Consider the following 26,261-nt stretch of genomic DNA (forward strand, 5'->3'; position numbering starts at 1 on the left):
TTGAAGAAAAATATTTATAAGAAAAAACTCGGTGTTTTGAGTGAGTTATATTTAGCTCTATTGCTTACGTCTGTATGTTCTTAATCAACTACAACTTCTCAATTCAATGCTATGTATTTTCATTATCATATTTCCTCTAATATTAGGTATTTACCAAAGCCATATAGATTTTCCCAGATTTTTCAACATTCCCCCTACCCCCCTGAGATAATAGTATTGGTGGTAATAATAGTTACCATTCACTGATTGCCTGCTATATGCCATGCACTTTAATACATTTTCTCTATTCTCATATAACCCTGAAAAGTAGATATTATTCCCATTTTACAGTTGAAGAATCTGAAGCTCAGTTTAAATTGCCTTGTTCGGGAGATTATGCCAAGATGTAAGACCCATGTCTATCTGACCGCAGACCTTTAGCTTGCTGCAATAATGTTTTTTCTTCATGTTTTCATGTTTCTTCAATGGTGCAACTACCACGATATAAAATGGCAGAGGTCTCTGAAGAGAGCCTAATAATTAAGAGCACCCCCTTTTCCATACCCAAGATCTGAACAAAATGAGAAATGAAATAAAATAGTGGCAGGTAGTTTGGTACTTTATCAACTGTATTACTGATAAAGGTTTACATAGAGAATTTAATGCAAGAACCAAGTGGGCCTGCTGGCCAATCCCCAGAATTAGGTAGACTTATCTGCCCAGACAGGCAACGCTGGGCCTCAGCAGACCATTCTGCATGGTGGGGAAGAGCTTGCCTTTGGAGACGCAGTGGCTTCCTACAGGCAGCTGTCTCCCAAGAAGAGGAAAGGTGGAACTAGGTCAAGCTTGCTTGGTTTATTCTTCCCCAGTCTACTGTTAAGTCCCTTTGCCTGCCCAGGGTTGAGTGAGTAAAGGGGTGGAGAGAGGTCAGGAGTTACAGTAACTGAGCTCCTTCAACAAGGAAGGAAATATGAGGAGAAGCATTTCCTCCTAATCTGCTGCAGTAGCCCAGAATCATCAAATACCCTTGTATAGTTATAAACCATCATAAGCCCACACAGTGATTCTATAAGCATTGATGGAGTTAGAAGATACACAAGTAGGACTTCCCTGGTGGCGCAGTGGTTAAGAATCCGTCTGCCAATGCAGGGGACACGGGTTCAAGCCCTGGTCCAGGAAGATCCCACATGCCGCAGAGCAACTAAGTCCGTGTGCCACAACTACTGAGCCTGTGCTCTAGAGCGCACGAGCCCAACTACTGAGCCCTCATGCCACAACTACTGAAGCCTGCGCACCTAGAGCCCATGCTCTGCAGCATGAGAAACCACCACAATGAGAAGCCTGCGCACCTCAGTGAAGAGTAGCCCCTGCTCACCACAACTAGAGAAAGTGCGCACGCAGCACTGAAGACCCAATGCAGCCAAAAATAAAATAAATAAGTAAATTTATTAAAGAAAAAAAAAGAAGATACACAAGTAAAATTTTTGTTGCTTATAACTTACGTTTTATATTACTTAAGGAAAAAGGTGCTGCTTCCTTTAGGAAGCTTGATTACACCTTAAACTAGCTGTGTGTCATCCATCTTCACTTGTCACAACTACTTTAAAAAAATTATCTCAAAATATTTCCTTGAAATGTTTACTTACAAATAACTTGCCATTACCATGAAGCATATAGGACATAGTCTGGTGGCTTTGACTCTACTTCCTTGAGTTTACATTCTGGATCTACCACTTACTGGCTTTTGAACAAGTTCCTTAATTTCTCTCAGCCTCAGTCACCTCATCTGTAAATTGAGGAGTAGAAGAGTAGTTATTCTGTAGGGTTGTTGGGAGGATTCACTCATTCTTTCATTCATCAGCTATATCGGCACCTTCTCTAAGCCAGGGCAAGTGGTGGGGATGAATAGGGAACAAAATCAACAAAGTCTCTGACCCTATGTAATTAATTCCTACTGGGGAGATTCAGACAACAAATAATACAATTACAGATAGTCATAAGCGATATGAGGGAAATAATAGAAAGTAACATGTATGGGACCGTTGGAGATAGAATGCTAGAGAATGCTTCTCTGAGCAGATGCCGTGTAAGCTGGGACTCGAGGATGAGAAGGAGGCAACTCAGGAAGATATTTCAAGCAGAGGGAATAGTAGGTGCAAAGGCTCTGAGTCAAGAGAAAGTCTGGCATTCCTAGAACAGAAAAAGTCCAGTGTGCCTAGGAAACCATGAATGAGGTAGAAAATGGTTCACACTGAGGTTGAAAACGTGGGCAGAAGCCAAGTCATTAGGTTTGTTAAAAGGATTAAATATCTACAAAGTATTTTTTATAAGGCCTGGAACACAGTAATAAGCACCTAGTAAATGTTAGCAGCTGTGGAAATTATCATGATTTTTAGTGAAATTTGTCATAATCGAATATTTGGCTGTCATTTTCTGGTGAGGAGAGATGAAAGATACAACATTAAACGTTTAGGGCCTACAGTGTTAACTTTTGGTAGGACTTCTTCATAGGTGGTGGTGTGTTCTTCCATTAGGAGGTGTGTAATGTTTGGTGATCTCTTGTGATATTGATGATCGATGCCTCTATTAATTCATTAAGGCTTGCAAAAATGGAGATATTCTGTCTTTTTTTAATCTTTTAGCTGAAATACTTATGTAAAGAAAAACATCTATTCTTGCATCTGCTAATGGTAACCCATTTTTTAAAGTAGTATAATAAACTCATTAATTAAACAAATTTGGTATGTTTTGTAGTGCTAATAACAAAGATGGAGGATATCATTAAAACCACATTACAACTTCCCATGAAACACCTTTTAGTACTGCACAGTGCAGTTTATTGATCTGATCCAGTAGCGCACTATTCACGTTCTAGTTTCTATTTGCACTACTGGCTGATAAGATATGGAAAATCATTTGCTTCAACGTTAAAATGAAATTGTGACACGTATTGTTTCCTCTACCCACTGACTTCAGGATTTCTTTCTCCACAGATGGAACTCTCCGCCCTGCAGTCCATGATGGCTGTGCAGGAGGAAGAGCTGCAGGTGCAGGCCGCTGATATGGAGTCCCTGACCAGGACAATACAGATTAAAGAAGACCTCATAAAGGTCTCTCAAAGCTTTTTAAAGACTATTGGAAATGATTACAGCTCAGAATACCTGTAGGGCATCTTCAGACAACACTTGGATACATTGAGTCTTCTTATGCACTGTTAGTTTGAGCCTCTTGATATTGACATATTCTCTCTGGTTTATGTCAGAGTTGCTAAGATTTCATAAAGAAGCTATTGTTACCGTCATACTGCTTATTAATATCCCACTTAAAGTATAGCAGACTATTTCAAGAGATTTGTTACTTTGTTCCTGTGCTGAATAGTGTTTTTATGACTTATGGGGTTGGCCAAAAAGTTCGTTTGGGTTTTTCCATAAGATCTTATGGAAAAACCCAAACTTTTTGGGCAACCCAATATTTTTATTACTATACTTGTTTTTGACTTTTAGGACCTGCAAATGCAGCTGGTTGATCCTGAAGACATACCAGCTATGGAACGCCTGACCCAAGAAGTCTTACTTCTTCGGGAAAAAGTTGCTTCAGTAGAATCACAGGGTCAGGAAACTTCCGGAAACCGAAGACAACAAGTAAGTTATTGAATTACAAACCTTATTTTTTACTGTGAGATAAACAATGAACAAGCCGTCAATCTCAATTACTTATGAAGGTGTCTGTTGATGGAATTTCATAGAAAATCTGTGCTCTAAAGTTCCCTGCCTTGGTCAGTAGCAGCCACAGATGCTGTTTTCTCATACGTGTAGTTCCTTTGTAACTGCTGCCCCATATGTGACCTCTCTTTAATGCCAAGCTTCTTAAAATGACCTGTTTGCCTGTACTCCTCCCTGTCTCCACTATCATCTCTCTCACTAACTACTCATCTCATTCCAAGCTAGCTTTTAAACTCTACCAGTTCACTTAAATAGATCTCTGCGGTTATGCACTATCGTAGCTCATCTTTGCACTTACTGTAGCTCACAATGACATGTGTCTGTGACTCATGAATGTCTTTTCCCCCCACTAGATAGTAAGCTTCTCCTTAGAACAGAGTCTGGCACATAGAAGGTGCCCAATAAATGTTTAATGAATGAATGAAGAGTACTAGTAAGTCCTGTTGTATGTTTCCCTCTTGCCCTTCCTTGCTTTCTCTCCCACTCCTTCTTCTTGGCCTCTTGCCTGTCCTTCTGGCTTTGCTCTCCTCTTTCTTCTTCTTACTCCCATATTTGAATTCTGCCTGATAGAGGTTTTTTTTTTAAATTAATTTATTTTATTTTATTTATTTTTGGCTGCGTTGGGTCTTTGTTGCTGCGCACGGGCTTTCCCTAGTTGTGGCGAGCGAGGGCTACTCTTTGTTGTGGTGTGCAGGCTTCTCATTGTGGTGGTTTCTCTTGTCGCGGAGCACGGGCTCTGGGCGTGCGGGCTTCAGTAGTTGTGGCACGTGGGCTCAGTAGTTGTGGCCCACGGGTTCTAGAGCGCAGGCTCAGTAGTTGTGGCTCACGGGCTTAGTTGCTCCGCGGCAAGTGGGATCTTCCTGGACCAGGGCTTGAACCCGTGTCCCCTCCATTGGCAGGCGGATTCTTAACCACTGCACCCACCAGGGAAGCCCCCGATAGAGTTTTAAAGGTAAAAAAGGATAATATGGCATTGACTTGAAAACTGTAACATACTATATATAGAAAGGTTAAGTCAGTAATGAGATAGTGAGCTTTTTGAGTCATAGTTCATGCTAATACATTCTTTTGGTCTCTTTCTCAGGATTAGCTGTGGCTTCATGTCTCTATTTGCATGTTGCTTCTATTCTTTTTCCCTCAGTTGCTGCTGATGCTAGAAGGACTGGTAGATGAACGGAGTCGGCTCAATGAGGCCTTACAAGCAGAGAGACAGCTCTATAGCAGTCTCGTGAGGTTCCATGCCCATCCAGAGAGGTAAGAGAGTGACTGCACTGTTTTTCCTTTTATTCCTCATTAAGTGCAGATGCTTACAGTATACAAGGAGGGAGAAAAAGAAATCATAACTGGGACTACCCGACTTGTCACTAGTTGTAGGGATTGCTCTGAGCCTCAGTGTCTACATCTTAAGTCAGGAGTAGCATCCATTTCATGTAGCTATTGCAAAGATCCAATGAGGAGACGTGTCAGGTGTCTAAAATAATGCTTGCATATAGTAAGCACTCATTGTGTGCTTCTTTCCTCTCTCTAATCCATGTCCTATTAAAGGCTGCTTCATTATAAGACTATAAAGGGCACTGATAGTCACTGAATATAACTGAAGAAGATATAATTGTTGTTGTGGCTAATATTACCCCAGGATTACTCATAGCCATCATGATGAATCTATTTTCCTGTACCTCTTGATTTTTGGTCATGTATATTATATCCTTCTGGTTCATTTTATAGTCCCTTAATTTTTTTTTCTTATTCTGCCTTCCCTCCTAGCCCCTTTCTCTCTTTCCTAATTTTTATTCTTTTACTATTCAGTTTTTTCTAATTTATTTTTGAGTTAAAAATTTTTTTTTTCTTTCTCCTTCAAGAAAATGAAGGCAGAGGAAAGGTAAAATAGGACCATGTGTGTTACTTTATAAAGAATCTCTGCATCTTTGTGAACTGGATTCTTTTTCAGAGCACTGTCAGTTTTCGGTAACAAATGAGAAAACGAATATCTTCAGTAGCGACCCTACTTGGCTCAATATCGATTCAGTTTGCATTTAGTTTTTACTGGGTTTTGGCTTTTCAGAAACTCACGCTTTTAGTTAAAAAATGAAATTTCTCTTAGTGGGCTATAAGGGTGTGAGATAAATATTAGGAACTATAATTTTATGTCAAATTGGCCCAGAATCTAGGATAAAGGGACAAACTTTACAGAAAACAGGCCTTGCTAATCTACCAGCATTGAACACAAGGGCCACAACAAAGACCACATTCATTTACTGTGTCCTAGAGAACAATTACTCCAAAAGTCTCATAGCTCAGAGTGGCACTGATGGCTCTTTGGAAGCATCTATGGACTCATTACATTGATGGCTAATCCATTTTCCTTCCATGTATGGCATGTTTAATCAGCTCTGAGAGAGACCGCATTCTGCAGGTGGAACTAGAAGGGGCCCAGGTGATACGCAGTCGGCTAGAAGAAGTTCTTGGAAGAAGCCTGGAGCGCTTAAGCAGGCTGGAGACCCTGGCCGCCATTGGAGGTGGGGAACTGGAAAGTGTGCGAGTTCGTCACGAGCATGCCTTCTGAGCACTGGCGGGTCAGACTGCAGCCCGGGATGGAGACCCTTGTTTGCACTAACCAGAGAGCCTTGTCTGACTTTGGCAAAATTAAACAGTGACTTACTAATGATAGAACTGGTACAAGTAGCATCAACTACAAAGTGAAACTCACTTTAGTCTACCTGTATTTCACTGTACATAGCTGTCTCCAAGTTGAATCGTGGAGGTTACAAAGTATATTTGCACACTATTAATCATTCCATTTTAGTTTTCCCACCTGTTTTCATTCTTTTCCCCAGCCCTTCCTTCTTTTCCCTCATCCCTTCTACAGGCCAATAAAGTTTATTCCTCCCCCACTTTCACAGTCCATTTCATATGTTCCATATCATGTCATAAATGCATGCGTGTGTATTATTTTTGCCATTCAATCAACTCCTGCTCTTTGAGTGAGAGCAATTTTTTAATCAAAGTTTCAAGATAAGAGAGAGATAAGAGATTGAGACCCTATAAGAATGACTTTGCGAAAGTGGTATAATCCTTATCAGAAGGTAACCAAACCCAAGTCTTGCAATAGAAGACTGAAAGTATTCGGAAGGCCAAGTTAAAGAGCAGAGGCAGACTGTTAAAGTGTTTATAGTAAACCTTTACCTCTAATATTGTTTCAGAGTTGATTATTGAATAAAAGCGAAATTAGATGAGATGCAGATTAGAGTCCATTAAATTTTTTTTCTTTAAACTAAGGGTATAGTATTTAGTCAGAACACAACTTTAAGAAAGCTCCCAGGTCTTCGAGAGTCAGAATTCTCTATATAAAAAGATAATTTCAAACGTAATGTCCCCTTTTAAATTCAGTATTTCACCAAATAACTCATTATGACTAGAAGAAAATATTTCTTGTATTTTTTTCATTTGGTAATGGCACTAGATGGAGTCCTGTATTTTTTACTTTTTAGTGCTTTTGCATTTCTCCATATTACAATAAGTAATAGGCTTCTGGCTTTGACGTGTTTGAATAGTTTAGAAAGAAATGTCGCAGATCTTTCTAGGTTTTGGTCATTGTCTCAATGCTTTCTTATTTCAACATGACAGATGTAAGGAAGGGGGCCCTTGAGATTATACTTCTGGTATCTTAAATGTCAAGAGTATAAAAAGTAACCAAGGTTACTTTGTAACCTTGCTAACCCATGAGGTTTGTTATTTCTGCTGGAATTAATTTCCTAGATTAGAAGCTCAGGTTTCAGTTTTTAAACATGGAATTTGGTGAATAGGGATTGAGGCTCTTCAGCCCCATAAATGTGACCGAGTACCCTTTCTAAACGAGGTGGAGCACAATGGTTTTTCTTTTTTCCCTCCATTTTTCATATGACACTTTTATTTCTTTTACATTCATGTGTTGACATGGCTTGCTGACCTTATAAATTCTGTCCAAGTTTCTGTAACCGTAGCCATGCCTGTAACAGAGCATCTGTCACTCTAAAATGGACAGGGAAGAAAATATTCTACTGGAGAAACACCATGGAATCCTCTGATTAAGAACTGATAGTTTGTAAAAGATGGGTAGCCATAAGCTTTCCTCTTAATGGAAAGCTTTTCAGTTTTAATAGGCTTTGGGTGGTACAGGGGTCATTTAAGAAAGGAGATTGGAAGTATAAGCAGAATCATCCATTTCTTCTTAGTCTTCCAATGTTTAGTGACCCTTCCCTGCATAAAGCTCTGTAACATTGTAGAAGTAAAGAGGAGGGTAATCGAGCTGTAGAAATATCACCCCACCAAAGGCTAGCCTGTCATATGATTACAAGGCATTTAAGAAATGCCTTTCCTTATTTTTACTAATAGACCAATGACACTTTCTACGTTTCCTATGAAGATTCAACCATGGGTGATATTTGGGTTCTAATGGCTCATAGTGATTACAGTAATTTATGTAAACTACTACTTCTGTCATTCTCCAACGAGAATAGGAATTTCCCTTGTTATCTTGAACAGTTGCTAAGTGTTAGAAATATTAAGGTAGTGGGGTGAATAATGAGAAACTCAACTTCCTACTGGACAATGAACAAAATACATAGATTGGGGGAGAAAGTGAGTGAATTGTAGTCCTGATTTGGATCTTGAAAAGATAGAGTAACTTGTGCTATAGCTACTTACCTTTGATATTGGTCCTCGGGAAACATTTTAGAAAATTAGGTGATTTAGTGGCACAAGAGAAATTAAAAGTTTGGTCTTGATAACGTAGATGTGACTAAAATCTGGTACTGACTTTCTGGTCTGTATAGCTGGAATGGGGCTTGCAAACAGTGCTAACTGGAGAGAGCTTGCTGGTCTAACAATTTTGTGTGGTAATTTGGCATCTTATTAGAGAACATGATTCTAATGAATTTTGTTCTGTATCCCACAGATAGATGATGCTTTGGCCACATCATTCATATAATCATATTTAGCATGCTATAATATGATTCCATGCTCTCTTCAGGGGCACAGACATTTTCTCTTACTGAATTATTCTACTTTTGCCAAGCATTTTTCAACCTTACAATAATTTTAGATAAAGCATTGTGTGCTTATAGAACCTTGTGCTTGAATAAAAAGCGTGAAAGAAAATGAAATGAAATTCTCACTCAGGCTATGCTTAGTTGGAAGCATAGACCTTAAATTGAAAAAAATGCATATTGATGGATTTGGTCTTTCTCACATTTCCTTTTTGGTTGTCATGGTTGTAAGAGGTCAGGGTAGTTGAAGTCTATAGTTTTTAGAGCTAGAGAGTTGAAAAGGACCTCCAAAAAGATTTATTTAATGAGTGAAATGGAGTCTTTTTGACAGATATTTCCCCTAAACTCTTTTCTATTACAGGTTTAAACTATATCATTGAAGTCTGGTGATGGTTAGTGCCTAGTATAAATCGACATTTTTCTGGTGTTCTCTTTTTAGCTATTTAGCCAAGTTATAACTTTTTCTGAAAAGGCCTGATGGGACTATTTTAACATTGTCAACCTCTTACTTTGATGGGGTGTACTTCTATCCTTATCCCCCCTGACCCAACCCTCTCCCACACCCACCTCTCTTCATTCAGTTGTGGATGGTAGCAACATTCTTGGTTCCTCCTTCATATTTTTAAAAGATTTGTCTTGGTCATTACGTATAGTGAGAGATCTGTTAAAGATCAAGAAAATCTTGCCCTGGATAGGATATTAGATCCAAGCCACGAGTTTCCTTAGGAGGTTCTTTCGTTTATTCTACTTGCACAGATTATACATAAATGGCAGATATATATATAAAAGACCTATCAGTTTTATGCTTACTTAGGCTTCTAATTCAGTGTCTGGTTGAGAGGTTTGGTTCATAGCTTCAAAACAGTTCAAGAAAGTTGATTTCAGTTCTCTCTGCTTCAGTCTTCTCGTTGGATCTAGAGTCTTCTGATTAGGGAAAGAAGGAATAGATCAGATTACACCCCAAATTGCTCCTTTCATTGAGGAATAAAGGTTGACTGACCTACCTAAAGTCACTTCCCTTTGGACTGTAAGCCCTAGAGGAAACTATAATTTAATACCTTTGCTTTCCTTGAGCTAGTATTGGAAAACTCTAGTTCCTGTTGTTAGGATAAAGTTACTGTTTTCTGGTTTCTTGGTCTTTTTATTTGAAAAAGTCACAGAGTCTTCATGTCCCTGAAAAACTCAAGTTGCCTCTTCAGCTAGGGTCTCAGTAGTAATTCTAGAGGCCTGCAGGCAGTGTGCAGGGATATATGACAAACTTCCTAGGGAGTCAGGAAGGAATACAGTGACCCACACACTTTTAAAGTCCATTTTCCATCCTGCCTTACAGAAATGGCACTAGAGGTGGGATAAATGAAGTTAGCTTTCTTTTTCAGATACTAACATCCTCTGAGATACAATCATATAGAGTATTTTCTCATTTCTCTTTGGGGTAGAGCTCAGAGAGCTTTTCTTCTCCCTTTGGTAGTATAGAACCATTTGTACTGTAGAAAGAATAGCTGGGAATATGGAGCCGCATATAAGGCAACCCAATTAAAAAACAGAAGGAATGAGTCAGTGGGACAGTACATCAGAGTGATTTCTGTGGGGTAATAGTTTCTGCATCTTAATGCTTTTTGGACTATGGATTTAAGCCACCCTCCCACTAGACTTTTGGAGCAATAACTTTTTTAAGCCTTTTTTATTATGATTGAAAGACTACCATGTTGCTTTTAAGTAGTTTGAGTATTGACAGAAGGTAAGTTCTCAACTTCTTTCTATGTAATCACTGAGCCAGGATGAATTTCCCAAAGAAATTTCCCAAATAAGGCAAATTTATAATTTGCTTCCAGCAAAGGATGGGAAGTGGAAGGGACACATAAAACTGTAGAGCTGACAATACTAATTTTATCAGATTTCAAATAAGAATAATTAAACTTATAAAGTGACATACTAATTCTTTTTGCATTACTTTCCCTTTTTGTTGTTTAAAGTCAAATTCCAGAAATAAAAATCTTTATCATACTGTTTTCTTCTTGCTAAAGCTGGAAGGATAAAATAGAAAGTTCATCAACATCAGAAAATGTTTGATCTAAAGTAATATGAAGAGTAGGGTTGTTAATTAAGTACATGAACCAAATGGACTTCCTTGTTCCCTTTGAGAACTCATGGTTGTCTAGGAAATGCATGTAGGTTTGTTTTTGGTATATTACATGAGTATACAGTGCTTCCTTTTGCAATTATCAAAATCACTGCTCTGAAATACCAACCTGTCTCTCAATCTGTGAACTTTAGAGGCATGTATATATACAAGTATGTTTTATAAACCGTGAATTTCTGTCTGTTTCCATGAAGTACTATCAGTTTGATAATAAAAGCAGGTTTACTTTTACCACTTAAAGTTTTGGCCTTAGGGCTGTTGAGAAAAATTAGAGTGATTCATAACAATTTAAATGAAGAAGGAAGTGATGTGTTAAATAATCCAGTAACGTGGTGGTGCTAGATTATTTCTAGGACTATTTCCCCACCAAAACAAGCTGTAAATAATTCATTTCTTCATGGCACTGTGTTGTGTTAAATTGTGTTAACATTTGTGCTGAAATGGAGCGTGTACTTTTTTATATATAAGTGTTAGAATTTCAGCTATAGTTGAGACACAGAAAATTGTCACTGATCCAATAAAATTATCAAAGGCCAAACAGTAACTATTTGGTTTCATTCTTAAAAGATTTATGAGAAAAGTAGAGAAAGCTCATATCTTTTTTTTTTTCTTATAGGAGAATCAGTCTATTGATTATTGTACTAAAATTCCAAGTCAAATAAGGCTCAGGAAATTTAACTAAAGGATGAGGAAGAAACCTGAATTTTTCTACTCTCAAGGAAGTGAGACTAAAGAAACAGCGTTGTGCTTCCCCCAGAAATGTGAAATGGACTACTTTACCTTCAAAAAACATTTCTTGCTCTCCTTGCTGAAGGAGAGTAGTAGAAAGTGGGATGAAAATTTGAGGAGTCCATTGTTTTGGTGGGTGGTGCTGTCCCTGTGTATATTCCTGGAAAGGCCTGTTTCTTGTGTTCTTTGAGGAAAAAAGAGATCATAAGCAGGAAGAATTCCTTGACATTACAGACTTTTAAGTCACTGAAAACAGTTGCCTTCTGAATTGTAAGCTTGTAAGCTGGAAGGGTACCTAAGAGATATTGCAATTTAAAGACAAAGATATACCATGAAGGGGCTTGACTGCAGACAACAGATTTCTAGCTACTTCAGTTCCAATATCAGAATCTGTCTAGTTAAAGAATTTTATTTCTTGGCAGAAGCTTATGAAAGATTATATGAAATCTTAAAGTTTTCTTATGGTCCAGAAGGGAATGGATGCAGGTAATACTGCAGTTTGATAGGAGACCTTTTTTCTTTGATCCTCTCAGGTAGCATCATAATATTTAAGTCATCAATAGTTGGTTCATGACGTGAACAGGTGAGAGTTCTTGTAATGAGCACATGGCAGAGTGCCTAGGAGTGAAAGTGAGGTGAGCCCAGGGGACATAAGAGCCTGGCACTGAGGGAAAAACAGCCGGGCGCTCGTCACTGCAAACTTGTTCGTGCTGTAAAGTTTAGCTCTTTGAATCCCCTTTCAAAATTAGTCAAATAGGACTCCTATGTTCTGAGTAACTTTATGGGAAAATATTACTCCTTTTCTGTTGGTTGCGTATAAATGGCTTAAAAAGGAAACAATAATGATGGTAGAGTAGAATTTGGAGAATATGGTCTTGTTGCAGCCCAGTTGGGACTCATTACTGAGGATTAAAATAACACTTCATGACTTTCCCTCAAGGCTTATTTGTGCATGATGGAGTTTTAAGGCAGTTATTATTTAATGATGATGAATCCTATTTGTAAAACCTATTCAAAAGAGTTCATCTTAATCTACTGATAGATCTGTGTTTTTTCAACTGTCCTGCAAAGTAGGGAGAACATAAGAGTGTTACTTCAAACCTCCTGTTGGGGAAACATATTCAGCAGTGAAGAAGTACAGATAGACTCAGTTAAGATCATCCAGTAAAAACATTAGGTATAGAATTTTCTTCTGCTGAGTACTTTTAGGTTCTACGGTCTTTTTCTACCCTCAACTTTTCAGCCCATAGACCAGTTTACCAACAATAATTTAAAACAATAATAATAATGCAATATACTGAGTACACAGTATATGCCAACCACTATTCTAAGCCCTTCAAAAGCACCAAACCCTTGAAAGTTGACAGGTGTATGGAGTGGATATTACTATTAACCCTAATGAATAAGTGATGGAACTGAGTTACAGAAAGGTGGTGATTTGTCTAAAGTCACGTATCTAATGATGGGAGCAAAAATCTAACCTAGACAATCTGGCTCCAGAGTCCATGTTCTCAATAATTATGCCATCCTCAATTTAGAAAGCACAGAAGTATGAATTTTTGCCTCAATGATGAAAAAAAAAGACCCTGTTTTTACATACCACTTAAATTTTTGCCCAAGGATTTTATAGTATTATAGAAGTTTATTTCTATACACTTTATAGAGTCAGGTAGTTGGTAGAAAATAATTTTCTAAATCTTAAGAAAGGGAAGTTTTGGTACCATCTCCATTATGTGTAGTTCAGAGCCTAGAAACTTGGAAGAACCACAACTTGAGAAACTACCATCAAAGCCTCAAATAAAAGGTTTTAATAAAATTTCCAGTCTAACATGTAAAACTTAATCCTGGAGATAAAACCTGGAGAAGCAAGTTAAATTTGAATAAACAGATTCTTAGCTTTCAGAAATTCTAAAGGTGGCAGACCATTTTATTTATTTATCAAACATAAGCACTCCATCAATATATAGTACCTTTAAATTAGAAATTTAAAGTACTATTCCAACTTAGTTCTGAAGATAGTGTTTTGTTGCTTTGTGAAAGCATAGAAAAGGGTATCCTCCACAAAAGAGAAGTCCTTTATTGTCATTTTAAAAAAAAAACAGAAATGGTAAAAACAGAAAGAGGAACGGCTAATATAAACTTATAGATAGAACCTTGTGTGGGATAACTTATTCCAATGTTTTCTATAATTTTTTTTTAACTTTACCCCTCAAACAAACACACACAAAAAAGGCTTTAGCATTTTAATTCAGATTGGTAAAGGGCTGAGCAACCCTTAAAGCTGCCCTGAAGGAAGTATGGCAGACTAAGCTAGATGAAAAAATGAATGAGGAAAACAAAACCCCTAGTAGTAGAATGTCAGGATGAAATGGGCATTTTTGCTTTGTCTCCACTTAACTCCTGATGAAGTCAAAATCATGGTATCCTGCCCCAGAGTGAATTAAAGAGAGAACATTATGTAGAGATGGAGATGTGGCATCAGAAAGGTTGACAAAGGTAAGCGGAGGGTAGAAAGGGTTAGCCAAAAGCCTTCAAGGCCAGGGACAATCACTCTTTCTAATCCCCACTTACCCTACTTCTGGAACCTAGTACAGGAATCATCATGGGATGTGGGCCCAGAGTGGTATGGGGGTGAGGATCCTGACCTCATAGAGCTGAACCTTCTTCAACCACAGGATCATTCTCTAGTCCAACACTCAGAAGGGAAACAATGTGAAAAGTGTGTTTTCTTAATCTATCACTGAGTGGGACAATTCATTTTCTTTGCAGGGAGAGAAAAACGTTCTGATCTCTATTGCTGTACAGGGAAAGATTTTCCAAAATGAGCGTAATATGATAGGGATGTCCTCAAGTGAATTAGCATCCTGGGTTCAGTGAGTTTCCAAAACAGCCACAGCTTAGGAAGTGTGTTCATTCACCTCTACACAACCAGTGTTCTGAATAAGATGGTTCTAGGGCTGGTTTGAAAAAGTAAGTATTGGAAATCGCTACTATACACAGCCTGCCAAGGATCTCTAAAGATGCTGAATGGTAAAGGTGCCTCCTTGTGAGTAGGGCTTTATTGAATAGGGTACTGCCTTAGTCCAAAGTTAACACAACATTCACAGTAAAGACCAGGGAATAAGTCAAAAGATTAAGCTGTTAGGACTTTAATGAGATTGGCCTGGGCCCTTGCAAATCCCTGGTATAAACTTGCAGATGCCAAGAGATGGAACGTAAGTGTGAACTGGCCCTGTTCACCTTACCTGTTGAGGGTAGTGAATGCTCATTATTCATGCAGAGCCTTTCATTCACAGACGTCTGAGTTCAGGAGCAGGTTCTTTGCTCTTGGAGGAAGAGACAAAGATCTGATTTGTCACCAGAGGGAACAGTGAGTTGCCTCTGCCTGAAAGCCCAGAGACATGCCATCTCCGCACAGCTCTTACCCAGAAGTAGCTACGTAACCTAGGTCAAGCCACCTAATCTCTTTGAGGCTCAGGTTTCCCAGCGGTCATAAGAGGAGTTTTAACAGGTTGGTTGCTGAGTCCAGGGTCAGAACTAGATCTCAAAATTCTCTAACTTGGGCAGATTCTGTAAGACCCGGGGAGTGTCACGGTAGATTTTCTTTGGTTTCCAAATGAATTAACCACTATAAATTCCTACACTTTCAGAAGAAATCAGTAATGTGGGCCACAGGTGTCAATCTAAAATTTGATGAATGGCCTTATTTTAACAGATGTGGAGAAGAAGAAATGCCCTAGATTTGTGCTGTCTGATATGGTAGCCACCAGCCATGTGTGGCTATTTGAATTAAATTAATTTAAATTAAATTAAAAAATCAGTTCCTCAGTCATGCTAGCCACATTTCAAGTCCTCAGTAGTCACATGTGACTACTGCCTACTGAATTCAACAGCAGAGACATAAAATCACAGAAAGTTCTATTGGTCAGCACTGCCCTAGACCTTTACCTGGACCATAAACTGCAACTACTTGTTCCTTAGTGCAGGGCATAGATGTTTGCACCCCAGGGTGACTCATCTTTGGGGAATGGAAGAACGGATTAAATTCCATTTGGACAAAGCAGTGCAGGAAACCCTTCAGGCACAGGATGTTGGCATTGGACAAGAGTTTGAGGGAGGTGGGAGGAGGGGAGGTTAGAGGAAGGGGTTAGGAAACAGCTGAACTGTTCTCTGCCACGGGGCTGGACTAGACCTGAGCTTCTGTAGGACACAGGACCCTTAGAGGAGGGTTCCTCAGCGAGATTATCACCCCACTCATGACTGATCCCAGCAATGGAAAAGTGTGAGAGGAGCCGTGCTGTCCTAATCCCAAGGAAATCAGGAACCCTCTCAGCACTCGATGGTGGGAAAAAGTTGTCGCGTTGGGCCCATGTCACAACAGGGAAAGTTATTACATAGACAGTCAGTGGCTGGAAGAGAATAATTCTGGCTTTCTGGAAATAAGTGAGGGGGGTAACCACTCTATCTAACAGTCTGCTTCTTAAGTACAGGTCTGTGCAGTCAAGCCAGCTTATGTTTTGAGGTTTAAGCTTGAGTGTTAGCAAGAAGGTATCAGTGATATGGTGAAGAAGCTTTTCTACAGAGTTGGTACCTCGGTGCTGCTTTGTGTGTCAGCCCTGCTGGCTAGGGGGCCATCCATGTGGGGAAGGGAAGAAATCAGAGGCGGATGGCAAAAAGAGTGTAATTTTAGCTGCTGTCTGGAAGGCACGTGTGAAGGGAGTCACCTTTGTCTTCTGGACCTACTTCTAGGTGCAGCTGCAGGGGACGACACAGAGGATGCGAGCACGGAGTTCACCGACAGTATCGAGGAGGAGGCTGCACACAATAGCCACCAGCAAGTAAGTCCAAGTCAGGTACTGGGGCCCCAGGGTGCAGAGCTCGTAGCCCTTTGCGGACTGGTGGTCTCCTGCAGCCCTTGTGGGCCTGGAGTGAGAAGCTATCTTTTTAGATAAACCACTTCCCAGTCTTCTTCCTGCCCTCCCAGCCACCTTGCCAACCCCTATCCTCACTCCATTTTTCTTTCCAATCCACCCTTTTTACTCCTTGTGTTCCTGCTCCCTGCCCCCTCCTACCCTCCTTTGCTCCTATGTACCGTCTATAGCTATAGCTTCAGAAGAATTTTTACTTACAACAAGACCTGAACACTTACACTCTTGGGCTTTTGTAACTGAAACACGTCACAGAAGACAGGGAGTCATCGAAGGGCTGCTTGGGGAGGTGGCAGGCCTAGGACCTGCTTCAGAGAGTGTTTTCTGAGGAACTCCAAGAGGAACGGAATGCTTCCAAAGCAGGGATCATTCTCAGTGAAGTCTCACTATATAAAAGAGAACCTTGTTGGGCAACCTGACAATCTACCCAGGTTGTGACACGTCAATGACCAGCAGATGACACTTCAAGAGCAAGCCCCTGTCAAACCTCAGAACTTGGTACCCAAGGCTAAAACATTGTTCCCACCAACCAGCATTGGAAGGTGTAACCAGCATTTTCTCAAGCTCAAGAGCAGAATGTCCTAGACCTCAGAGATTAAGTCACCAATAGTGATCCCATAGCACCCACTGGAACTCCTATGTGTCTTCACCTTGCCCAGTGACATTTAGCAATCACATGTCCTGGATGGACCAGGCCTGCGACTCTCTGAGGTTTTTTTTGTTTCTTTTGTTTTGTTTTGCCGTACGCGGGCCTCTCACTGTTGTGGCCTCTCCCGTTGCGGAGCACAGGCTCCGGACACGCAGGCTCAGTGGCCATGGCTCACGGGCCCAGCCGCTCCGCGGCATGTGGGATCTTCCCGGACCGGGGCACGAACCCGTGTCCCCTGCATCGGCAGGGGGACTCTCAACCACTGCGCCACCAAGGAAGCCCGACTCTCTGAGTTTTTAAGGGGAAAGTGGATCATTGATATCTGTCCTTCTGCAGAAGCAGCTGGCTGGGCTTTTCCAGTGATAGGCTCCTTGGAGCTATTAGGGAAACTATAGAGGACATGAGGCTTTCTGGGTCTGCCTCTTCATCTCCTGCATAAGAAAAAGAGGCAACGTCTAATAAACCAACAGAAAGACCCAAGTGAGCAGTCCCCAAATCTCACAGGATTTGGCACAGTCTTTGACTCTTGAGGACACAAGCAATTGTCTGGAATACCTCACATCCTCAGCACAGTTTCTTTACCTTCTACCAAGATTCCCTTTTTGCTGCTCTAGACACACCTGACCCTAACTTCTCCCTTGAGTTCCTGCATGAACTCCACTTCTCCTTTTGCTTGGACAGCTTATTCTGAGTCCTCCTAACCGGTGCTTGTAACTTTAATTATGTACACCACTGCCCCTCTGGACAGATCCCTTACCTCTCACTCCCTGATTTCACTGAGGATCTTGGGTGAGAGAGAAGGATCTGCAGGATGAGAAAATATCCACTCTAACACAGAGCTAGATTGAGATGTCAGCAGGTCACTGATGGTTATTGCTACTCTGGGTCAGGGTTAACTTCAGAATAAGTGAACAGGAGACACGGATATGGAGAGAGCCAGATTCCGACTGATGTGGTCCAAACTATGCCTGATAGCATGAGTTCTTCACTCTGCTTCTCAGTTATAGGGAAACTGGTGTGTAAAGTCACTTCTTCCTCAACCTTCTTTTCTATAGCCGAGCGTGGAGAAAATGATCAGACAACATTTTGAGGTCAGTCCAAGCCTGGAATAAACCTTTACATTGGGGCATTTGTACTTCCCTTGCAATGTCTTCCCTATCACCTGGCATAGGAGATACTTAATAAGTTAGACAAGTATTTACCTGTTGGATGAAAAATATCTTGGGTAAGCACTGTTTTTCTCTGTATCCCCTTTCCTTGAAAAATCAATCTTCAGTTTTGGGGAAAGAGGTGTGTGAAATCATTGTAAACTTACTTCAACTTTTCTGAGGTTTGTTGGTGTGACTCTCCTGCTACCAATTAAATAAAGCTTGTTTTGTCATAACTGTTTTGTGTCCGGATTCTCAAAAATGTGTTTGCTTGTTTCCCGGGAACTGGTCCCTTAAGATTGAGCTCTGAGCTTCTCCTAGTTGTGTCCTTGGGAGGTAAACCTTATCCTCAACACCAAGCTCCCTTCCCACTTCAAGCATACGCACACTTCCCCTAACAAACACATCCAACTTTGCCTCTTAAGACAAGAACCACCTTTTGGCCAAAGCAGATTGCTTCATCTTTAATTTTGGACTCACCCTCCTCAGGAAGTGCCAGGCCTGGCTGTGATGGTAATTGTCCTCAGATAACCTCTCACACAATCCCATTCCCAATCAAATGTAAGATCTGTAACAAATACCTAGGAAGTTAGTTCCTGTGAAAGAAACTAGAGTAATCAATCATTGCCTTTCTTCATTCGAATTTTTGCAATGGAGAAAAGTTAATCAACAAGCAAAACCGCAAAGGAGCGTCAGTGATGAACTTGAAAAAAGATCATTTTTAATACCCTAATGCTGTCTGAGAAATGAATTACACCGTGGGAGGTATGAAGGAATAGGGCTAAAACAAAACCACTCTATTCAAATAAGAGATCAGATCTGCACATTGATCTCCATGGGGCAAATGAAAAACCAGCACACATGAAAGTTGAATTATACCATGGAAGCAATAGAATAGATGAATTAGGAAATGTGAAGAATAACAACAGCAACAACTACCTATAAGAGACGTAATTAACAATAGAACTAAAGGATTCATACTACCACCACATACACTGGAAGCCCTGGGGTTTTACTTCAGGAAAACCAATAGAAATACTAGCTTTCCATAGATGTTAAAGAAAAAAATAAAAAGGTTAGATCCTGAGTCACTTTTCATGCATTTACATTTAAATTTTACAGACAAGGCAGCTAAAGTAAACTCCCTTGGACACGGAAATATGAAAAGGCAAATTAGCCTGGGAACAAATCAGACCTCTATTTTCTCATTTAAAAGTAAGAAATCAGACCAGATGAACCTTAAGGTCCCTTCTGGTATTAACATTCCATGGGTCTTATTTTTTCTTTTTAAAGAAAGTAGGTATATTTAAATCAATAGAAGATAACATACATCTAGAAGGCACTTTAAAAATAGATGGTATCATTAAAGTTAGACATTTTTAAGCAGAAGGAACCCTGAAGGTTTAGAAAAGAATAAATGTGTCCATATTCAAAGCTGATGACATTGTTTAGTTAGTTGCAAAGATTTTATTTAGAAAGGTAATGTCACGTAATTTAAATGAAGGGTGAGGTCATAAACTTTCAAAAGTGGTTTTATCCAGTCCCCCTTCCTTTATTTTGACCCAAGTGCTTCGTGGCACATGTGGGGATGTCCACCAGTCCAACTAAGCCTGTCAGTAGAACCATAGAAACACATTCCCAGGAGCCTCTCAGTCTCAGGCTTACAACCCCAGGTGGGATGGGATGCCTAGGAAATGAGCACCTGTGTGAGGCATCTCTTTCTTCTTTGACGTGGGTGCGTATCTCTCACATCTCTTTACAACCTCAACTGCTATGCTACTAAATGCTTTTACACATCCGTGCCATATGAATCAACCCCAGGACATACCTGAAACCTAGACTTTATCATGCTGTTACGAGGTCCAAGGCAACAGTCAATGGCTTTGTGCCAAGCCAAGCAGCTGTTGATCACTGATCCATTTAAGCTCCTCTGAACCCTGTTCTGTCCAATATATCAATATTTCTGACCTAACTGAAGCAATAAAGCACATAATTAATTCTACAAATCATCCCTAGTCAAGTGGCCGCTACATGATTTATGGAGATGCACATAAATATTTTGATGACTTTGATGATTGTGAAATGATTCTGTATAGCCGGAATGAATTTGTGACAGGTACAAGTCATTATATTTATAGAGATAAAAGAAAACAATATGACCCGGAAATAGCTGTGGGGAGAGTTGGAAAATTGGGAGGTCAAAATTGACCTGAAGTTAAGTAAAACCCAAAAATGCTGCCACTGAAAGGAAAAATAAGCCAATATGACATTGGGATATAAGATTAATATTCAACAGACAGGCAAGAAATTCACATACTAAAATGATTAGTCATACACTAAGTAGATTATCATACTCATGTTTTGGTTTCTACACTTTTAAAAGCATGGGAAAAGCTGGAGAGGAGCCCAAGACGAACAATAAAATTTTAAAGTTAAAAAATTAATTTAAAAAATTATTTATTTTTATTTTTGGCTGCATTGAGTCTTCGTTGCTGTGCGCGGGCTTCTCATTGCGGTGGCTTCTCTTGTTGCAGAGTGTGGGCTCTAGGTGTGCGGGCTTCAGTAGTTGTGGCACACGGGCTCAGTAGTTGTGGCTCACGGGCTCTAGAGCGCAGGCTCAGTAGCTCTGGCACATGGGCTTAGCTGCTCTGTGACATGTGGGATCTTCCCAGACCAGGGCTTCAACCCATGTCCCCTGCATTGGCAGGCAGATTCTTAACCACTGTGCCACCAGGGAGGCCCTAAAATATTATCTGAGGAAAAACTATACAATCTGCTCTAGTTGAACATTAAGGAGTAACTTCAAGAGTATCCTCAAAAAACAAAGGTGATGGGAAATTGCTTCTGCTTGTTTTCTTCTCACGCGCTTAGATTTGCAGAGAGAGTTTGGCTGGCAACATCAGCATAGGGTGATCACCAACAAGGGAAATTGGTTGCTAGGCAGGTGGCCTCTCTTTAACTTCTCAGCAATTGTAGAGTGTGATTCTCCTGTTGCCAATGAAATTAAGGTTGCTTTGTCTTAACTGTAGCTCCGCCTATACCCTAATTCTCTGACTCTGACTCCTGATTCCTGAGTGCCCAGATCCTTCCTCGTAATCATCCTTTTTGGAGTCTGAGTTACAGCCTCAGGCTTTGAGCTTTGGTATCTTAGCCATGATCTTTGCAGTCAAGGACTCAGGTGTTGAGCTGATGAAGCTTCCTGACTGTGAGAAGACTCCTGGAGAACTCTGTCCCCTCAGAAAGAGAAGGATCACAGCATCCACACTCTCCAGTCCTGTTTAAACCTCATTTGTTTGCTTTTGTTTTAAGTTTGTTGTGTGCTTGTGTTTTTTTCCTCACCCACGTCTGCCCATGGCAACAATTCTCCCTGCTTGTGGGGTATGTCCTCTCACCCAAACCAGTCTCCAGGGCCCTTATGGCTGAGGAGTCCTAGAGGGGGAGCTCCTTTTAGGTCTGCCTGTTTTGGTCCCCTAGAAGGCTGCCTTTGTGATCTGATGTTCCTCATAGATCCTCTTCAATGCACTAACTTCTTTAAACCATGATTTTCTTTCAGCTCATCAAGGTAGCTTTGGAGAAAAGCCTGGCAGCTGTGGAGACCCAGAACGTATCTCTTGCCCCTCCATCCACGACAGGAGAGGACAGTGACAGGGGTCTTCAGGAGGAGATGCTCCACCTGAGGGCTGAGATTCATCAGCTCTTAGAGGAGAAGAGGAAAGCTGAGGGGGAACTGAAGGAGCTAAAGGCTCAAATCGAGGAAGCAGGATTCTCCTCTGTGGCCCACATCAGGTAGGATGTGCACCAGAGAAGGGGAGCCTGCTGACGGAGAGGCTACCATAGCCAAGGGACTCACCTTGCTGCTGCCAAGGCATTTGTGCTGCCGTGGGGCTTTTTGATCCACATCCCGTGCTCCGTGCATTAATTGTTCCACAGATTCTTAGAAGAGTTAATCATATTGGATAATGGGGATTATCAATAATTACCATTCAAACTATTCAAATAAATCTGGTCTTAATTCAGTATAATAATGTCCATTATTAGCTATACATATATGACTGTCATGAGTGGAAATCTCCTAGCTGTATGACTCGTATTGCTCTTTTGAATTGACTGTGACATGTGAGGAATCTTCTGCTACCCAAGATGCTTCACTGCTATATGCAGAACCAGAATAGTCCATGAGGAGAAGGATTTATACAGAGGCCCTTCCACCTCCATTCAGCTCTCTCTCAGTAGCACAAATCCTTAAATCACAGAATAGCAATTTTAATAATCTCTGCTGTTTTATTTACTTTGCAAAAGTGGTAAGTAGCTTATTCATTGGCTAGATTGACCACTCTGTCTTTAATGGCTTTTTTTCAAAAGATGCTTGGGGAACATGCTGGTAACATAGGGCTAATCCACTTATTCATTCATCCCTGAGGGTCATAATCATAATGGCCTGCTGTTTAGAACACAGCTGTGCAGATGTACAACTTCTAACTCATGCCCTATTGTTTCCCTACCTATTATGTGCCACTTAAATGTCCCTGAATCATAGAATGATATTAGTACAGAAGAGGATCTTGACATCCAGCATAATGTCTTATTTCATAGTTGAGGAAACTCTGGCCTAAAAAGTTCTGGTAACTTGCTCAAGGTTGCATAATAGTCCGTGGCTAGACCCCTGGCTCCCAATTATTAAATTATAAACCTTTTTCTTCTATACTGTATACTTTGTCAAACAATTTTTGAAATAGTCTTGTGATCATCCTTAATGTTGGCTCTTTTACTCTGAATTATCATGATATTTCTTTTCTTAAATTCTACTTAAGTTAAAGCTTAAGTTTGACTTAAACTTCGTTATGTGTCAACTTTGTTGTGCTATCATGGGTGAGAACAATACATCTCTTTTGATCCTATAGTTGAATATACAATCCAACCAAAGGTAGCACCTTCATGAATTATTTTCCTTTTTCCTCAGAGTTACTAACCTAAAACTGATTGAACTCTTCCTCCAACCTGAAGCACCACTGATACTGTAGAAGATAGAATCTATGTAATTCGTAGTCCCTCTTTTGAGATTTTGTTGAACATTGCTGTTGTTAGTTTGTATTGTGAACACAGCAAATATAAAGTTATGACATAATATTAAATATTCTTCTTTATACCACACGTGTGCCCCTTTCTTTCCCTTTTACACATCAGTTTTGGTAAAATACCTGTCCCACTTTTCTCCATTGAAACTCTCGTAGACGATCTCTCTGATTCCTGTGTCCTAAGGCATTTTCATCCTTGATTGAAAGCTAGACAAGCTGTGCTCTATTCCAAAACTTCAGGATCTGAGAAACCCAGTCTAGGGGCATAGCCAACTGCTGGTCCTTCAGGCTATGAATTATTACTTCCTTTGCCTCTTCTGGTCAGCAGTTCTCAATTTAGCGTGTTTAAGAAGCACCTGTGGAACTTAAGTAAAACGTCGATTTTTAGGCCTTAGCTCTAAAGCTTTTTAAACAGGCACCTCCTAGGATTCCGCTGTCAGTATTCCTCAGGTCTGCAGCTAGTATGAGCAGGATTAAATGACTTCTCTGTTGCAGACACCGAGCCAGCCATACCACGTATGTAATTTCATGTAAGCATCCAGTAACTCCACTAGGTCAGCGTTAGAGGTTAAGTGAACTGCCTTTTTAAGTAAATTGCCTTTTTAAAGCCATATTTTTTATTGCTTCCACCCAATCCTAGTGAAATATTCGGTGGGAGGAAAGGCTGCGTCTAGAGTGTCTTGGTGAAAATTAGTTATTTAGTCCATTTTATTTCCTCAACAAATTGAATATTTTATGCGCAGCTGGCACTGTGGAGGTTCTGGAGGTACAGGGTGAACGGGACACGCAGAATCCCTGTTCTTATGAAGATGATCTCCTATCACAGGAGCCAGACGTAAAGCAAATAATTAACATAAGTACATTTGATGATAGTTGTGATTAGTGTTATTTATTTCTTCTGTGTTCCTAGGTCCAAATTTCTCATCCAGTAGTTGAAAAGTGACTGATGATAATTAATAGAACTGTAGAATCCATAAAAATAAATTTGTCCCAATGTCCTTTTTATTTTTTTCTTAACAGTGTAGTTACCCTTGTTTATTCCGGAGGCCACTGAAAATTAGAACATGAGGCTGCAAGCATGAGTAAAGACAACTAGACTGGGTGTCTTGAGTCCTAGATTTTTAGTGATGATGCTGCCACCAAGTAGCTATGGGAGTGCGGGTAATCTCTTGCTCTTTCTGAGTCTTGGTTTCCTCGTGTATAAAATAAGGGAGTTGTTGTAGGTCTCTGAGGTCTCTTCATGCTCTGGGGTGTCTCTGAGTCTCTGATGGCCTGCGGTGTGGGTAAACGGGGCTATTAGGAACCCAGGCCAAGACCAGACCTGGCCCCTGATTATGTATGTTTCCTGTAGGAACACCATGCTGAGCCTTTGCCTTGAGAATGCAGAGCTGAAAGAGCAGATGGGAGAAGCAATGTCTGATGGATGGGAGATTGAGGAAGACAAGGAGAAGGGCGAGGTGATGGTGGAGACTGTGGTTGCCAAAGGGGGTCCGAATGAGAATAGCCTTCAGGCTGAATTCAGAAAGCTCCAGGGAAAACTGAAGAATGCCCACAATATCATCAACCTCCTCAAAGAACAGCTGGTGCTGAGCACCAGAGAAGGGAATAGTAAACTTAATCCTGAGCTCCTTGGGCACCTGGCCAGGGAGATCGACAGAATGAACACAGAGCTGGTTCGCTCTTCTGGAAAGCACCAATGCCAAGAAGAGGAGGGTGTGACCATGAGGCCTTACCCCAGACCCCAGAGCCTTGACCTTGGGACTGCCTTCACAGCGGATACCCACCAAGTAAGTGTGGGATTAGATGGAATGCAAGACCTTTGGAGAAGGGTTGGAAATGTCAGTTTCTACCTTAAACAGTTCTGCCCTGTGGGTCAGGAGGTACCAAGGGAAGGGCACCTTTGCACCACAAGTAGTGGTGATAATATTCCTCACACATCAACCTTTAGAAAGGTTTTTTACAACATTATCTTATAAATATTACATGAATAATTAATTTTCCATAAATATTTGAGTGCCTAATTTTCCAGATAAGAGACTAGACATTGGAAGCAGGCAATAAGGCTTTGTCTCTGTCCTTCAGGTATTCAGTATGGTGGGAAAAGATGGCACAAAACCAGATCATTTCAATAGGATGCAATATAGGGATACATGGGGTTTTAAGGCAGCCAGACAAGTGGTATGTAATGACATCTCTTCCTTATCACTGCCATTTTCATCACAGCTCATCACAGGTGTCTGTCCCTGAGCCTCAGAAGGAGTTATCGGGATCCTCTAAGGGGAGGCAGCTGAGCTGAGGATTAAGTAAAATGGAGACTACAGAGGATTCTTTTTTCTTTTAAATTGGGGTATAGTTGTTTTACAATGTTGTGTTAGTTTCTACTGTACAGCAAAATGAAGTAGAGTTCCCTGTGCTATACAGCAGGTTCTCATTAGCTATCTATTTTATACATATTAGTGTATATATGTCAATCCCAGTCTTCCAGTTCATCCCACCACCCTCCCCCTTTCCCCCATTGGTGTCCATACGTTTGTTCCCTACATCTATGTCTCTATTTCTGCCTTGCAGCCCGGTTCATCTGTACCATTTTTCTAGATTCCACATGTATGTGTTAATATATGATATTTATTTTTCTGACTTACTTCATTCTGTATGACAGTCTCTAGGTTCATCCACGTCTCTACAGATGACCCAATTTCATTCCTTTTTATGGCTGAGTAATATTCCATTGTATATATGTACCACATCTTTATCCATTCATCTGTCGATGGACACTTAGGTTGCTTCCATGTCCTGGCTATTGTAAATAGAGCTGCAATGAACATTGTGTTACATGACTCTTTTTGAATTATGGTTTTCTCTGGGTA

The 26,261-nt window shown here is 40.4% G+C and overlaps 1 protein-coding gene across 29 annotated transcripts in view; it reads left to right on the top strand.

Annotated features, from left to right (window-relative positions):
* PDE4DIP (phosphodiesterase 4D interacting protein) overlaps positions 1-26,261 on the top strand; it is a 224,796-nt gene that overhangs the window by 154,889 nt on the left and 43,646 nt on the right. For 28 of the 29 annotated variants that reach the window (XM_060028218.1, XM_060028087.1, XM_060028168.1 and 25 more), the window contains 7 exons: positions 2,973-3,089; positions 3,483-3,620; positions 4,843-4,955; positions 6,090-6,217; positions 16,344-16,432; positions 21,873-22,105; positions 24,746-25,181. In XM_060028218.1, coding sequence (XP_059884201.1) covers positions 2,973-3,089; positions 3,483-3,620; positions 4,843-4,955; positions 6,090-6,217; positions 16,344-16,432; positions 21,873-22,105; positions 24,746-25,181 — 1,254 coding nt within the window. Of the gene's footprint in view, positions 1-2,972; positions 3,090-3,482; positions 3,621-4,842; positions 4,956-6,089; positions 6,218-16,343; positions 16,433-16,695; positions 18,556-21,872; positions 22,106-24,745; positions 25,182-26,261 lie in introns of those variants that run through there. The other variant, XM_060028296.1, reaches the window with a different exon arrangement.

Source organism: Delphinus delphis, chromosome 1, assembly GCF_949987515.2.
Source record: "Delphinus delphis chromosome 1, mDelDel1.2, whole genome shotgun sequence".
Classification (NCBI taxonomy): domain Eukaryota; kingdom Metazoa; phylum Chordata; class Mammalia; order Artiodactyla; family Delphinidae; genus Delphinus; species Delphinus delphis.